Consider the following 16,188-nt stretch of genomic DNA (forward strand, 5'->3'; position numbering starts at 1 on the left):
GAGCAGAGAGAGGCCGAGAGGCTGGCTGTGGGGACACTGGGGTGGGGGGCTCGGTAGGTTTGGGGGGCCCTGCAGCTGGGGGCAGAGTGGGGCCTGCCCAGGGGAGGTGGGCTGGCGTGGGAGAGGGGCCTCCCTGGCGCTTCTCCTGGAAGATTCTCCTGCGGCGACCTCCCCGGGGCCTCGCTTTCAGGCAGGCTGGTCGCCAGTGGGTGGCGGGTCTGGGGGCCAGAGCAGCCTCACCCTTCGTTCTTAGGCCCTGGCTGCCCCCCCACCCCCTTCCCGGGGCTGAGAAGGAGCGAGGCCCGGGTGCCCCTTCCAGGGAGGGGAGGACCTGGCAGGCCAGGTGGGGTCCCCTCGGCCCCTCAGCCCTCTCGATTCCGGCAGTGACAGCTGCCCGGCGGGTCTGGGACACGCCCCCCGCGCTGGGCTCAGACGCACGTGCCAGGCCTCCGTCTCCCGCCTGTGCGTCTTGTTTTCTTTAAGACCAAGGAGGTACAGAAGGCCATGGATGAGAAGAGGTTTGAAGAGGCCATCCAGCTCCGAGGCAGGTGAGGGCCTGGTGTTGGGCAGCTGTCTGCTCAGCGGGGCCCGCAGCAGCCTCCGAGTGGCTCGCACGCGGCCGCCCCCCAGCGCGGGGACGTGCCCACCTGCAGAGGTGGCGCTGAGACCCTCCCTCCTGGGGCATCGTGTAGGAGGGACAGGGCCCGACAGCGGCTGAGAAGTAGGCAGGCGCTGTGGGTGCGCCCCGCGGGGCTGGCGGGGCCTGCAGGGCGCTGGGGGGATGGGGGGGGGACACAGCACAGGGAGGGCACCTGGGAAGGGGGAGGGGAAGCTACAGAAGGCAGCAGTGAGGCAGGCCCGGAGGGGCCAGGTCAGCCGGCCCCGCAGGTCTGCTTCCCGTGGTTCCCGTGGCCGCGCTTCCCGCCCGGCCGCGGAGCCGCCGAGAGCTCGCAGGCTGAAGGCGGGCGCTCGCTTTGCGGAGCGGGGCACGCTTTGGGATCGCGTGTCCGTGGGGGTCTCTGCCGCCCGGCGATGGCGCCAGGGTCCGTGACGACAAGGGTGGGGAGGTGGGCTGCACCCGCGTCCGGCTCCTCTGAGGCCGTGCTGCCGGCCCCGTGCTGCGCTGAGCTGTCTGGCTGTGGGCTGCGCCATGCGTGACCCGCTTCCTTTCCAGGAGCTTTGAGAACAACTGGAACATTTACAAGCTGCTAGCGCACCAGAAGGTCTCCAAGGAGAAGGTGAGGGGCGAGCCGCAGAGCTCACACCTGGCTGTGCCCTCGGCCTCCTCCCGCCTGCCCTGCCACCCCGCCCAGGGAGCGCGGAGCCGGGACCCTCCCTCCTGTCTGGGGTCTGAGCTGTGAGCTGAGAGGACCAGACCTGGCCTCTGCTTGACCAGCAGGTCCCAGACAGGCCTGGGGATCACGCTGGCCCGTTGCTTATCAAACGGCTAGAGGAATTTAAGTCAGGAGAGGAGGTTTAACTCAGGAGACGAGGGATACGGTGTTATGACACGTTCCAAAATAGCGAAAACCCTCAGGAAATGGACTCTCCTCAAAATAAAAATGACAGCCGGCTTCGTTTCTGAAACCACGAGGACAAGGAAAGGGTCCCACCAAGACAGTCTTGGACGGTGGGGTCCTGGCCCCCCATTTATCCCGGGAGCTGGTCAGGGGTGGGCAGCGGCTTCTGGCAAGGCAGGGTGGCCCCCACATCCCCTTCCAGACCGCCTGGGGCGTGGCCACCTCGGGCGTGTCAGGCTGCTATCACCGGGACCCACTAGAGCCGGGCTGCCCACGCGCAGAGCAGAGCGGGTGGCCACGCGCGGCTGCGGAGTTCTGGCAACGTGGCCGTCCTAGCGAGCTGTGCCGCGTGCCCCGCGGGCGCAGGGTCTCGGGAGCGGCGAGGGAAGCGGGTGTGAAAGCGCCCGACAGCAATGTCTTACGTTGATTCCGGGTTGAGGTGATGGAGTGTTGGTTCCATCAGGTTCCAGCAACCCTAGGATTAAAAGAGCATCGCCTGGTCCTCTGCACTCTCTTACCGTGGCTGCGGTGGCCCCCTTCCCTCCACGCACCCGTGCTGCTCGCCAGGGACTTTCTGGGGTGCTGCTGCCCCGAGCCCTGAGCGTGGGGTGGTTGCCCAGGGCCTCCAGGCAGGCGCTGACTCTGGCCTGAGCCACTGCTGCCCCCGCGAGCCGCGCTTGGCCGACAGAGGCGCGAGTCCCGCTCCGACCTTTGGCCGAGGACTGTGCGGTAGTGAGCGGGGCCTGCGCCGTAGCTCATGTGGTCTGGGCAGAGCCTTGTGGTGTCAGGAGGACAGGTCTTTGTCATGCTTGGGGGAGTCCCATCTCTGGAGCGTGTCCAGGCCGCCACGAGGACTGAGGCCTCTTCTCCGGAAGCGGCTCTCTGCTGACTTCTGTCGGCGTCGGCAGTCCCCCGCCCCGACCCTGTGCTCATGCTTTTGTCTCCCCACCTTCTCTGAAGACCAGCTTCTCCCTGGCCATCCTGAACGTGGGGGCCCCAGCGGCCGGCATGAACGCGGCCGTGCGCTCGGCGGTGCGTACCGGCATCTCGCAGGGCCACACGGTGTATGTCGTGCACGACGGCTTTGAAGGCTTGGCCAAGGGGCAGGTAGGCGTAGCCGTGCCTGAGACCGGGCGGGGGACCGGGCCTGTGGTGGGGGGCCTGTGTGTCTTTGGTCAGTGGATGATGTGTCCCCGGCTTGCTTACGAGCAAACAGGGACCAAGGGGCTCGCGGTGTGGGTATGAGGGCAAGGGGAGGTCCTCTCCTTGGGGTGAAGGGGGAGCAGCTGAGTCCACTTTAGCCCGGCCCAGGCCCCGAGACCCCGCTCTGACCTGTGGTACGACGGTCAGTGCCAGGCACGCCCTCTGTCCCCCCTCCCCCGAGGACGTGCACTCCCCGAGGACAGCTCCATCACCTGAGGAGGGGTGGGCCAGCGGCCCTGGCCTGCCCCCCTGAAGCCGTGCCTCCCCCCTGCAGGTGCAAGAAGTGGGCTGGCATGACGTGGCTGGCTGGCTGGGACGTGGGGGCTCCATGCTGGGGACCAAGAGGTAAAGCCCCTGGCTACCGAGGGCAGCAGGGGGTGGGATGCACGGGAAACCAGCCCTGGGGCCCTGGGCGAGGTCTCCTCTGGCTGCTGGCCTGTCCAGAGCGGGGCACAGGCCCTCCTGCCTGGGGCTTCCTGGCCGAGAGCTCACTTGAAGTCACCTGGGTAGAGGAAGGCTGCTCGGAAGGCTCCACACCTACAGAAGGGATCCCCTCGGGCAGGCAGTGAGGCTCACAGCCAGGTGGTCGGGAGGGCAGTGGCCAGTGCCCAGCAAGGGCACTGAATGGGTGCCAGGCCGCCGGTGGGCCCCGCCGCCCCCAGGAGCCTCACCTTTGCTTCCACCTCTAATGGGGGATGCCACCGCCACGCCCCAGGCCTGCCTTCTCCGGGGGGAGGCGCGGCGCGGGCGCGGGTCCTTCCGGCCTGGCGTTCCGTACAGATGCAGCGCGTCCATCCGATTTGTCTCCCACTGCAGGACGCTGCCCAAGGGCTACCTGGAGAAGATTGTGGAAAACATCCGTACTCACAACATCCACGCCCTGCTGGTCATTGGAGGCTTCGAGGTGAGGGGGCAGCTGCAGGGGAGCAAGCGGGGGTGGAGGAGACGCCGGGGGGTGGGCCGCCGAGGTGGCCCTTCCGGAAGCCCCATGTGCGGGAGGTTACCTTGAGCCAGCCGGACTGATGGGGCCACCAGGGTGAGTGCGGCGGGGCTGGTGAGGAGAGGGGGAGGGGAGGGGCGGCTGTGACCGCGGGGGAGGGACGGTGGGGGTGGGACAGCCCAGGCAGGAGGGTCGAGTGGCCTCAGCCTCCCGCTGCTGAGGTGGTGGTCCAGAGCATCTCTCGGCGGAGTCCTGGGTAGTGGGGGGCACGTCGGCGTGACGCTGGGGCTTGGTCAGCCCCCGTCAATGACAGATACCCACTCGTGCCCTTTCCTGAAGGAGCCCAAGCCCCCGCAGACTGCAGGGAGTGGGCTGGGGTCAAGGCAGGGTGGGCGGGCCTCCTTCCTGTCCTCCTTGGAGTCCAATTTCCCCAGTGAAGGCGGCTGCAGAGCTCCTGGGTGGGGCCCGCCTGGTCTCCGTCCTGGGATGTGGCGGGTGGGCCCAGACGCCCATCGCCGGGCACACAGCCGGGAGCAGGACCCAGGGGCCCCTGCTCCGGCCCCGTCCGGCGGCGCGGCCTCCCCGGGCCGGCCTTGAGCCCCCCGACTCCTGCAGGCCTACGAGGGGGTGCTGCAGCTGGTGGAGGCCCGCGAGCGCTACGAGGAGCTGTGCATCGTCATGTGTGTCATTCCCGCCACCATCAGCAACAACGTGCCGGGCACCGACTTCAGCCTGGGCTCCGACACCGCCGTCAACGCCGCCATGGAGGTGGGGCGTGCGGACGGGGCGCCCGGGAGGGGAGAGCGCCCAGAGGGGCTGCCGAGGGGTGGGATGGCGTGCGGGGCCCCCGCCGAGGCCGGTGGCCTGCACGGGGAGGGGGCAGGACCCGGCTGCCCCCGAGGTCTCAAGGATGGCAGGGAGGTTGTGACTCTGGGGTCACCAGGGTGTGAGGATGACGGCGGTCGAGGCTGCCGCTGACCTGACTGAGCTGCTGTACTGGTGTGGACACCGGGCCACGGTTCTGTCTGGTGAAGCAGTCACACGTGGCTCTGGGGGGAACCCAGGGCTCCGGCTGGGACGTTGGTGGGGGGAGGTGGGAGCCCGGTTCCTGGAGGGGCCCCAGCAGGCTGGCGCCACCAGGGGCTCTCTGGGGGCAGCCCCCCCACTGTCCCCACCCTCTAGACCTTCCCCACCTTCGACTGTGACCCCACGTGAGCCCAGCTTTCCCAGGGGTTCAGCACCTCCGTTTTGGGGGGTCTGAAGCTGGAAGGGGGCGTGTTGCTCAATCAAGTGCTGTGTGTTTTTATTTTTATTTTTATTTATTTATTTACTTATTTTAACATCTTTGAGTATAACTGTTTTACAATAGTGTGTTAGTTTTTCCTTTACAACAAACTGAATCAGTTATACATATACATATGTTCCCATATCTCTTCCCTCTTGCGTCACCCTCCCTCCCACCCTCCCTATCCCACCCCTCTAGGTGGTCACAAAGCACAGAGGTGAACTCCCTGTGCTATGCGGCAGCTTCCCACTAGCTATCTAATTTACGTTTGGTAGTGTATATATGTCCCTGCCACTCTCTCACATCGTCACCGCTTACCCTTCCCCCTCCCCATATCCTCAAGCCCATGCTCTAGTAGGTCTGTGTTTTATTCCCGTCCTACCACTAATCTCTTCATGACATTTTTTTTTCTTAGATTCCATATATATGTGTTAGCATATGGTATTTGTTTTTCTCCTTCTGACTTACTTCACTCTGTATGACAGACTCCAAGTCTATCCACCTCATTACAAATAACTCAGTTTCATTTCTTTTTATGGCTGAGTAATATTCCATTGTATATATGTGCCACATCTTCTTTATCCATTCATCTGTTGATGGACATTTAGGTTGCTTCCATGTCCTGGCTATTGTAAATAGAGCTGCAATGAACATTTTGGTACATGACTCTTTTTGAATTATGGTTTTCTCAGGGTATATGCCTAGTAGTGGGATTGCTGTGTCGTATGGTAGTTCTATTTGTAGTTTTTTAAGGAACCTCCATACTGTTCTCCATAGTGGCTGTATCAATTTACATTCCCACCAGCAGTGCAAGAGGGTTCCCTTTTCTCCACACCCTCTCCAGCATTTATTGTTTCTAGAGTTTTTGATGATGGCCAATCTGCCCGGTGTGAGGTGATACCTCATTGTAGTTTTGATTTGCATTTCTCTAATGATTAATGATGTTGAGCATTCTTTCATGTGTTTGTTGGCAATCTGTATATCTTCTTTGGAGAAATGTCTATTTAGGTCTTCTGCCCATTTTTGGATTGGGTTGTTTGTTTTTTTGTTATTGAGCTGCATGAGTTGCTTATAAATTTTGGATATTAATCCTTTGTCAGTTGCTTCATTTGCAAATATTTTCTCCCATTCTGAGGGTTGTCTTTTGGTCTTGTTTATGGTTTCCTTTGCTGTGCAAAAGCTTTTAAGTTTCATTAGGTCCCATTTGTTTATTTTTGGTTTTATTTCCATTTCTCTAGGAGATGGGTCAAAAAGGATCTTGCTGTGGTTTATGTCATAGAGTGTTCTGCCTATGTTTTCCTCTAAGAGTTTGATAGTGTCTGGCCTTACATTTAGGTCTTTAACCCATTTTGAGTTTATTTTTGTGTGTGGTGTTAGGGAGTGTTCTAATTTCATACTTCTACAGGTAGCTGTCCAGTTTTCCCAGCACCACTTATTGAAGAGGCTGTCTTTTCTCCACTGTATATCCTTCCCTCCTTTATCAAAGACAAGGTGACCATATGTGTGTGGGTTTATCTCTGGGCTTTCTATCCTGTTCCATTGATCTATATTTCTGTTTTTGTGCCAGTACCGTACTGTCTTGATTACTGTGGCCTTGTAGTAGAGTCTGAAGTCAGGGAGCCTGATTCCTCCAGCTCCATTTTTCGTTCTCAAGATTGCTTTGGCTACTCGGGGTCTTTTGTGTTTCCATACAAATTGTGAAATTTTTTGTTCTAGTTCTGTAAAAAATGCCAGTGGTAATTTGATAGGGATTGCACTGAATCTGTAGATTGCTTTGGGTAATAGAGTCATTTTCACAATATTGATTCTTCCAATCCAAGAACATGGTATATTTCTCCACCTATTTGTATCATCTTTAATTTCTTTCATCAGTGTCTTATAGTTTTCTGCATACAAGTCTTTTGTCTCCTTAGGTAGGTTTATTCCTAGATATTTTATTCTTTTTGTTGCAATGGTAAATGGGAGTGTTTTCTTAATTTCACTCTCAGATTTTTCATCATTAGTGTATAGGAATGCCAGAGATTTCTGTGCATTAATTTTGTATCCTGCTACTTTACCAAATTCATTGATTAGCTCTAGTAGTTTTCTGGTAGCATCCTTAGTATTCTCTATGTATAGTATCATGTCATCTGCAAACAGTGACAGCTTTACTTCTTCTTTTCCTATTTGGATTCCTTTTATTTCTTTATTTTCTCTGATTGCTGTGACTAGAACTTCCAAAACTATGTTGAATAAGAGTGGTGAGAGTGGGCAACCTTGTCTTGTTCCTGATCTTAGTGGAAATGGTTTCAGTTTTTCACCATTGAGAACAATGCTGGCTGTGGGTTTGTCAGATATGGCCTTTATTATGTTGAGGAAAGTTCCCTCTATGCCTACTTTCTGCAGGGTTTTTATCATAAATGGGTGTTGAATTTTGTCAAAAGCTTTCTCTGCATCTATTGAGATGGTCATATGGTTTTTCTCCTTCAGTTTTTTGATATGGTTTATCACGCTGATTGATTTGCATATATTGAAGAATCCTTGCATTCCTGGGATAAACCCCACTTGATCATGGTGTATGATCCTTTTAATGTGCTGTTGGATTCTGTTTGCTAGTATTTTGTTGAGGATTTTTGCATCTATGTTCATCAGTGATATTGGCCTGCAGTTTTCTTTCTTTGTGAGGTCTCTGTCTGGTTTTGGTATCAGGGTGGTGGTGGCCTCATAGAATGAGTTTGGGAGTGTTCCTCCCTCTGCTATCTTTTGGAAGAGTTTGAGAAGGATAGGTGTTAGCTCTTCTCTAAATGTTTGATGGAATTCGCCTGTGAAGCCATCTGGTCCTGGGCTTTTGTTTGTTGGAAGATTTTTAATCACAGTTTCAATTTCAGTGCTTGTGATTGGTCTGTTCATAGTTTCTATTTCTTCCTGGTTCAGTCTTGGCAGGTTGTGCATTTCTAAGAATTTTCCATTTCCTCCAGGTTGTCCATTTTATTGGCATAGAGTTGCTTGTAGTAATCTCTAATAATCTTTTGTATTTCTGCAGTGTCAGTTGTTACTTCTCCTTTTTCATTTCTAATTCTACTGATTTGAGTCTTCTCCCTTTTTTTCTTGATGAGTCTGGCTAATGGTTTATCAATTTTATTTATCTTCTCAAAGAACCAGCTTTTACTTTTATTGATCTTTGCTATTGTTTCCTTCATTTCTTTTTCATTTATTTCTGATCTGATCTTTATGATTTCTTTCCTTCTGCTAAATTTGGGGTTTTTTTGTTCTTCCTTCTCTAATTGCTTTAGGTGCAAAGTTAGGTTGTTTATTCGAGATGCTTCCTGTTTCTTAAGGTATGATTGTATCGCTATAAACTTCCCTCTTAGAACTGCTTTTGCTGTATCCCATAGGTTTTGGGTCGTCGTGTCTCCATTGTCATTTGTTTCTAAGTACTTTTTGATTTCCTCTTTGATTTCTTCAGTGATCACTTCGTTATTAAGTAGTGTATTGTTTAGCCTCCATGTGTTTGTATTTTTTACAGATCTTTTCCTGTAATTGATATCTAGTCTCATAGCGTTGTGGTCAGAAAAGATACTTGATACGATTTCAATTTTCTTAAATTTGCCAAGGCTAGATTTGTGACCCAAGATATGATCTATCCTGGAGAATGTTCCATGGGCACTTGAGAAAAATGTGTATTCTGTTGTTTTTGGATGGAATGTCCTATAAATATCAAGTAAATCCATCTTGTATAATGTATCATTTAAAGCTTGTGTTTCCTTATTTATTTTCATTTTGGATGATCTGTCCATTGGTGAAAGTGAGCTGTTAAAGTCCCCTACTATTATTGTGTTACTGTCAATTTCCCCTTTTATGGCTCTTAGTATTTGCCTTATGTATTGAGGTGCTCCTATGTTGGGTGCATAAATGTTTACAATTGTTATATCTTCTTCATGGATCGATCCCTTGATCATTATGTAGTGTCCTTCTTTGTCTCTTGTAATAGTTTTTATTTTAAAGTCTATTTTGTCTGATATGAGAATTGCTACTCCAGCTTTCTTAGCTGCGTGTTTTTAGATGGAGGAGAAAATACAAGTGAAGCAAGAGGCTAAAGGAGGTCCCATCCCTCCCCCATCTCCTGACCCAGAGTCCCATGATCCTCAGGGGTTTTCTTTGAACTTACCTCCCATCTGAACTGGCTGTGGGTCGCCCATGGCTCCTCTGAACCTTCTGGTGCCCCTGCCCCTCACCAGATGAGGGAGGACAGGGTTCGGTTTTAATTTGCAGCTCTGATTTCTGGTTGAATATTTTTCTATATGTTTACTGCCCATTTGTCAGTGGTTTTTTTGAAATTATCTTTTTCCACCATTTGCCTGTTTTTCTCTGGGCACGTTTTCTTTTTTATTTGTAAACGTTCTTTACATATGTAGGCTATCGACCCTTTGCCAAACATTGCAGCCGTTTCTTCCACTTTGCTCTTCATCTGTTATCTGGGTTTTGTCCTCATAGTTCAGACACTACATCTGTTTTATTTCTTTCCTCAATTCTTTATTTAATGCTTGAATTTCATTGAACCGTTCAGTTAGGATTGTCATCACTTGTCGCGTTATCATTAGCGTCTGCAGAGCACTTACTTCACGTGTCGTCAGGGCCCGTTTACGAAGACCCTGCCATGGCAGAGTGTCTTCCCCCGTTGGCAGATGAGATTACGGCCCAGTATGTCCCTGGCCCAAGGTCAGGGAGAGCCTCCTAGAGCGTCCCTGGCCCCTACCCACTAGATGCTAGTGACACCCACCTTGTCCTGGGGGCACAAACGCCCGGACGGAGGACCCAATTCCGTGTGGCTGCGTGGAGGGCGTGTGGTGAGGGCTGCCAGTGCCCTGGGCACATGGGGCAAGGGCTGTCCCAGCCGCTCCTGACCTTCAGTCGCATTGGGAGAGAGACGGGGTCCCTGCAGCGTCGTGGGTCCCCGCGGTCCGAGGGGAGGGCTCTGACCCGCACCCTGGCCCTCAGAGCTGTGACCGCATCAAGCAGTCGGCCTCGGGGACCAAGCGCCGCGTGTTCATCGTGGAGACCATGGGGGGCTACTGTGGCTACCTGGCCACCGTGACCGGCATCGCCGTGGGGGCCGACGCCGCCTACGTCTTCGAGGACCCCTTCAACATCCAGGACTTAAAGGTGAGCCGAGCCCGTACCTTTCTCCCGGCCAGGCTGAAGCGTCCCCTCCTGAGACACAGTGGAGCAAGTCTGCAGAGGGACAGGGCCCTGCCAGGCAGCCGCGGCCCAGCAGGCTGGGGGCTCGCTGCCTTCAAGGGGACACAGCCCGTGACCCTCTGCACCCCTTCCCTGGTCCCGGGCAGTGCCCCTGCTGCCCTGTGGCCTCCGTGGCGGCCCCCCCACCCCCGGCTTCACGGTGGGAGGGATCAGCAACCGCAGCCGGGTCCCCGTCCCATCCCCCGGCCCCCCCCCCGCATCCCCCCCCCCCCCACCACCAGGCTGATCTGGGTCTTCTCAGCCCCACCTGTTGGCTAGTCTGGAATAGCCCCTCCCAGACAGCCTCAGGCTGCGGGAAGGGGTGTGCAGTGCTGGCTGCTGCCCCCGACTCCGACTCCGCTCAACCCAGGTCTTCGCCCCACAGGCCAACGTGGAGCACATGACCGAGAAGATGAAGACGGACATCCAGAGGGGCCTGGTGCTCCGGTGAGGCTGCCGGGCGAGCCCGCAGGGTCCAGCAGGGGCTGCAGCTGGGTGGGGCAGGGCTGGGGGGCTTAGGAAGGAGTGGGTGGGGTGGGGCTTTCCTGAGAGCCCGTGGCCCGGCCCGGAGGGGCTCAGCATCCAGGCGAGGCTCAGGCCTCCCTGCCGCTCCCACCCCGTCTTCCTCCCAGAAACGAGAAGTGCCACGAATACTACACCACGGAGTTTCTGTACAACCTGTACTCCTCCGAGGGGAAGGGCGTTTTCGACTGCCGTACTAACGTCCTGGGCCACCTGCAACAGGTATGGGGTGGGGGCGCGCGGGCTCCGCGGAGGGCTGCTCCCTGGCCCGGCCCCCAGCTGTGCCTGGGCCGACGGGTCCCAGGAGGCCGTGGCAGGATGAGGACCCCTCTCTGTGCCCCTCCTCGCGGGGCACCTGGCCGTAGGTGCCCCTTAGTTCCCACACCCCTGAGCAAGGCTCGTGTCCTCGGTCTGAGGGAGAGCCGGGGCCGGGAGCCACCTCCACCCTGACAAGCCCCCTCCCCTCCTGGCCCCCGGAGGCCCTGCAGGAAGCCCGCGTTGTGGGTTCCAAGCAGACTGGGGGCCGTGTGCACCCCTAGGGCTCCCCTCTCCCGGGGGTCTATGCTCACTGGTGGTGGGACCTGCCTGTCGGATGCAGGGGCCCACGGAGGCCCCCCAGTCAATGAGTAGGCAGCCCACTGCCCAGCCTCTGGAGGTGGCTTTTAGGGGTTTTTAGAGGTGGGATGGAGAAAGGGGCCGGAGTGCTGCAGGTCGAGGGGACGGGGTGTCAGCCCGGTAGGGCTCACCTGAGGCCACGGCTGGGCTCGGGCCAGGGCTTGGCTGCCTGAGGCCCAGCACTTCCCTGAGGGCCAGAACCTGGCCTCACCCACTGTGTTTCCAGGGCGGGGCTCCCACCCCCTTCGACCGGAACTACGGCACCAAGCTGGGGGTGAAGGCCATACTCTGGATGTCGGAGAAGCTGCGGGCAGTCTACCGCAAGGGTGCGTGAGGGAGGTGGTGGCTAGTGCGACCTGTCCCCGCCGAGGGCCCTGGGTGTGGGGCTGCCAGCACGTGCCTGTGTCCACAGGGCGGGTCTTCGCCAACGCCCCCGACTCGGCTTGTGTGATCGGCCTGCAGAAGAAGGCGGTGGCCTTCAGCCCCGTCACCGAGCTCAAGAAGGACACCGACTTTGAGTGAGTCCCTCCGAAGAGAGGGGTGGATGGCCGGCCCCAGACCTGCCTGGACCCCTGATCCCACAGGGCCGCCCGGTCCCCACGCCCGGGGCTGACCCCGGGTCCCTGTTCCTCCCCACGGGGCAGAGAGTGACGGTGGGGTCAGCCGTGGTGGGGTCAGCCATGGTCGGGTCTGCGGGCGCTCGCGGCCTGCCGACCCCTGCTGGGGACGGGCCCCGGCACCTCTGAAGCGCAGTGGCCGGAGCTAGCCTCCACATGTCCCGGGTCCCGAGGTCCAGGTGTCCCGAGGGGGCGTGCGGGGCCCAGGTTGGGGCGGCGGCCCCGGAGCTGACCCACCCCGCCGGCCCCGCCCTCTGACCCCGCCCCGCCCCGCCCCGCCCCGCCCCTGACCGTGTCCGGCCCCGCTTCAGGCACCGCCTGCCCCGCCCACTGGCCCAGACCCCGCCCCCGCCCCCGCCCCTGACCGCGTCTCGGCCCCGCCGCAGGCACCGCATGCCCCTGGAGCAGTGGTGGCTGAACCTGCGGCTCATGCTGAAGATGCTGGCTCACTACCGCATCAGCATGGCCGACTACGTGTCCGGGGAGCTGGAGCACGTCACCCGCCGCACCCTCAGCATCGAAACTGGCTTCTGAAGCCGCGTCCCTGCCCCGCCCCCGCCTGCGCCCGCCTCACCTCCCCGCCGCCCCCACCCTGGAGCCTGGGCTGCTGCCTCCTGGAGCCTGCGGGCAGGCGGGCGGGGGGTGCACCCTGGCTCCGGGACTCTCACGGCCCCAGTTCCAGCCTGCTGTCCGCTCGGCTCTCCCCCAGGACACAGCACCCTGGGCGCCCCCCTTCCGGCGCAGGGGTGTGTGGGGGCGTCCGCGCGGGGACACCGCCGCCCCTCTGCCTCGGTCCCCATGTGGCCCGGAGCCGGCCCTGCGCCCTCACCAGCCCTGGGGGCGCAGCAGCCTGGGTCTCCGTGCCGGAGGGTGGGGATGTGCCCCTCCCCCTGTGTGCACTGGCCGCAGGGGCTGAGCAGCGCTTGTCACCTTTTTTAGAAATAAAATCACCCCGACTGTGGGGTGCTGTCAGTCTCTGGAAAGCAGGGTCTCTGGAACCTTCTAGGGAGGGTGGGCGGGCTGGTGGTTGGTAGCCCCCCACCTGCACACACGGGTCTGGGGGCCTCCTCTGGGCTCTGGGCTGAGCCCGGGCTCAGGAACACGGGCCCTCTGGTGCCGCACCCTCATCCCAGGACCGGCAGCCCCTGTCCATGTGATGAGCTGAGCGCCCCCATCCTGCGGCGTGACCTGGGCCCCACAACCCCGTCCTGAGGGGTGACAGGCCTAGTCTGCCCCCCTCTTGGTAGGACTTCTGAGCCTGGTTCTTAGGCCCCAAGTCTGACCCGGAACGTTCCCCCTGAGTCAGCGTGGGGTCTCAGAAGCAGAGCCAAGGATCCCGGGGCAGGTGGCCGAGGGCAGGTGGCCCTCGCTCCGCAGTGTGGCGCCGGCACCAGGGTCCTCAGGAGGACGAGCTGGATGTCGACCTCGTGGTCTGTGCTTGGCAGGTCCCCGTCACCCCTGCGCAGGCTGCCCGTCCACGTGCGTTCCCACTGCAGTCACCTGGGCCCTTTGTCCAGGGCTGCACGCGCGCCGGGGCACACAGGAGGCTGCCTGCCAGGCTGGAAGGACGTCCGCGGCGCCACCGGCCGCCTGTCCGGCAGCTGGGAGGCCCAGGCAGAGGCTGCAGCAGCTGCAGAAGGGCCGAGGGGTCCGGGCCCAGTCCCTTCCCTGCTCCTCCCTCCCTGTCGCCCCGCTTCCTCCTCTCAGCCAGCACCTGGGCTCCCCAAGCAAGATGGGGCTCCCCATTTGGCCGGGTTTGGTCTCGCCTGGACCTTGGCCCTTCCAGGCTGCCTGTTGGTGGAATTCCAGCGGCAGTAGGAGGGCGTCTGCTGTTCCTAGTCTGCGCTCAGGGGGGTAAGGCCCACGGCCTCCTCATCCCTGATCCAGGGACGCCTGGAGGGGCTGAGGTGGGGCACCAAGGTCATCGGATTAGGGCAGGCCCACCAGGACACTCCCTTCTGTTAACTCAGTCACCTGATTAGGGGCCTTAACTACAGCTGTGCAACCCCTTCACCTTGGCCATATGCGGCCGTATATCCATCACGTTCACGGGCTGGCCCCCCATTTGGGGGTGAGGATCTGGTAGGGTGTACACACCAGGGGTCTGGGGCCTGGGGCCACCTCGGAATCCTGCCCCCACCACAGACAACAAGACTGGACCTCAACTGCAGGAAAGCCTGTGTGCAGCAGCTTCTCGGAACAGGATGCGGGTGGGGTGCGAGGCCAAGGGCGCGTTTCAGGGGACATGGCTGGGGAAGGAAGGTGCTGCAGGCCCAGGAACGGGGTGAGCCAGGAACCGGGCATCACTCTCGGACTTCCTGAGGCCGGGACAGGGTCCTGGGAGGGGCCGGTGGGGTCTGCTGCGCGCTGGGGTGCTGGGCAGGCGGCCATCTGGTCTGGAGAGCAGGGGTGATGACCCACCTGCCTTGGGAAGCAGCCGGATCCCCACGATTCCTGCAAACCCCCCCCACCTCAGCCCCACTGGTCTAGGGCCACCCGACTGAGCAGGGTGGGGAGGGCTTGAACCCTGAGCCCCTCTCAACCCTAACAGCACCCCCAAGGCCCAGGACGGTCCTGGAGGGCAGCTCCCCCGAAGCCATGGCCCCCTCCCTGAGCCTGGTGCCCACCGGGGAGGATGCCAGGCAGGCCCTGCGACGCAGGTGGCCACACATAGTTTTTCTGTCTCAGCGTTCTTGCATTCTGTCTCACTATGTGAAGACTAATTTTAGGCCCTGGCAGACACTGCTATTCCTGCGAGCTTTCCAGGGAGCACAGCCCACGAGTCAGTCTTGCGGAGGTGATGGAACTTTGAGAACGTCCACCAAAGTAGACGCTTGTGCAGCGGGTTCAACTGGAGCTCTTCTCTGTAATTCTGCCGGCGGCAGGGCTCGGCAGGTGCTGGAGAGCATCGAGGACCACCCCAGAGGCTCCTGCGCAGGTGCGCTCACGACAGGACTGGGGGGGGGGCCTCCCCTGAGGGCCTAAATGCTGGGGGGAGGGGGAGGCCCTCGGACACTGTCCCAGACCCTGGACAGTCCGGCCAGGGGACATCAAGGCCACATGCCGTGTGTTTGTCTCAGTCTGATGGTCGAGTCGGGCTGCTCACCCGTCGGGGATGCTCCCCTGTCGGGGCTCACCGGTCGGCAGTCCTGCCCATTGGGCATGTGGGGACGGTACGGTGACGCCGTACTGGCTTGCCTACTTGTTGACGTCTTGAGGAGGGGTTTACGCAGACGCTACACCCCTGGCCTGGCTAAGGTTCATAGGTTTGTCTCTTCCAACCCTGCCCTGCTCACCAGTCCCCGCACAGGGGGCAGGGCACGTGTCGGGCTCCTCAGGCGAGCTGTGGCCCACCCACCTCCCTCACGTGATGCTGTGACGGGCAGCTTTGCCCTTTACGTAGAAATAGCAGAAAGTGACAGCCCTGCAAGAGCCAGGCCCCGCGTTGGACAGGGATGAAGACACTCAGCTCGGCGACAGCAGGGCACGGAGCAAGCTCGGGGGCCCGCGTGCCCACGCCGTCCCGGCCGGCTGAGCGGCTGCACGAGCGCAGGGCAGGCACGGCTCATACTGGCGGCACTGCTGGCCTCCCCCAGCCAGGCCACCGTTCGCACCCACCCCTAGCTGGGCCAGCGCTCCTCCTCGGCCCGAGGAGACCCGGGCTCGCCACGGTGGCATCCTGCTCGGCATCCCCAGACGTTCCCTCGCCCTGGCGGGGCCCCTCGGAACCGCAGCCTCCCCGGGAAGACACCAGAGCCCGTGTCCATTCACAGCGCCCTGAAGAACCGCTGTCCTCAGGGGATGCCGGCTGCCAGGACCCCTAGTTTCTTGTCTAATTTCCCCACTGGTTTGACGGAGGCCCCGTGGGCATCCCACAGCCCCTCAGGGGACAGAGGTCCCACAAACGCTCCCCGGAGGGTGACCCTCAGAGGGAAAAGCCCCGGTGTCCTCCTGCAAACGGCAGCCCTGGGCTCGGGGACAAGGTGGGTAAGCGGCCCCCGGAAGGCTCCTCTCCACTCCCGCTCCTCCTGAAAGGTGCCCCCAGTCAGCACGGTTCGAGGGCACCCCGGCTGGGTCTTCCCCAGAACTCGGAGCTCACCTCCTGCCCCGCTGGGGGGTGGGGGGAGGGGGCTGAGGGAGAAGGGTCTGCAGCTCAGCGAACGGGGGGCGCTCGGGGCCCCCACCCACCCGCGGCCGGGAGACAGGGTGTCGCCTCCACGTGCGAGGCTCTGGCGGGGGGGACACCGGCCACCTCCTGGCTCTGGCTGC

General features: G+C 59.7%; 1 protein-coding gene across 2 annotated transcripts in view; it reads left to right on the forward strand.

Moving 5' to 3' along the window:
• PFKL (phosphofructokinase, liver type) overlaps positions 1-12,902 on the forward strand; it is a 31,038-nt gene extending 18,136 nt beyond the window's left edge. For both annotated transcript variants that reach the window (XM_059064782.2, XM_067035223.1), the window contains exons 11-22: positions 484-548; positions 1,175-1,238; positions 2,481-2,627; positions 2,998-3,068; positions 3,540-3,627; positions 4,279-4,431; positions 9,926-10,090; positions 10,551-10,612; positions 10,798-10,909; positions 11,529-11,628; positions 11,715-11,820; positions 12,306-12,902. In XM_059064782.2, coding sequence (XP_058920765.1) covers positions 484-548; positions 1,175-1,238; positions 2,481-2,627; positions 2,998-3,068; positions 3,540-3,627; positions 4,279-4,431; positions 9,926-10,090; positions 10,551-10,612; positions 10,798-10,909; positions 11,529-11,628; positions 11,715-11,820; positions 12,306-12,453 — 1,281 coding nt within the window. In that variant the 3' untranslated portion in view covers positions 12,454-12,902. The remainder of the gene's footprint in view (positions 1-483; positions 549-1,174; positions 1,239-2,480; positions 2,628-2,997; positions 3,069-3,539; positions 3,628-4,278; positions 4,432-9,925; positions 10,091-10,550; positions 10,613-10,797; positions 10,910-11,528; positions 11,629-11,714; positions 11,821-12,305) is intronic.
• The last annotated feature ends 3,286 nt before the right edge of the window (positions 12,903-16,188 follow it).

This window comes from Kogia breviceps, chromosome 5, assembly GCF_026419965.1.
Source record: "Kogia breviceps isolate mKogBre1 chromosome 5, mKogBre1 haplotype 1, whole genome shotgun sequence".
NCBI classification, from domain to species: Eukaryota; Metazoa; Chordata; class Mammalia; order Artiodactyla; family Physeteridae; genus Kogia; species Kogia breviceps.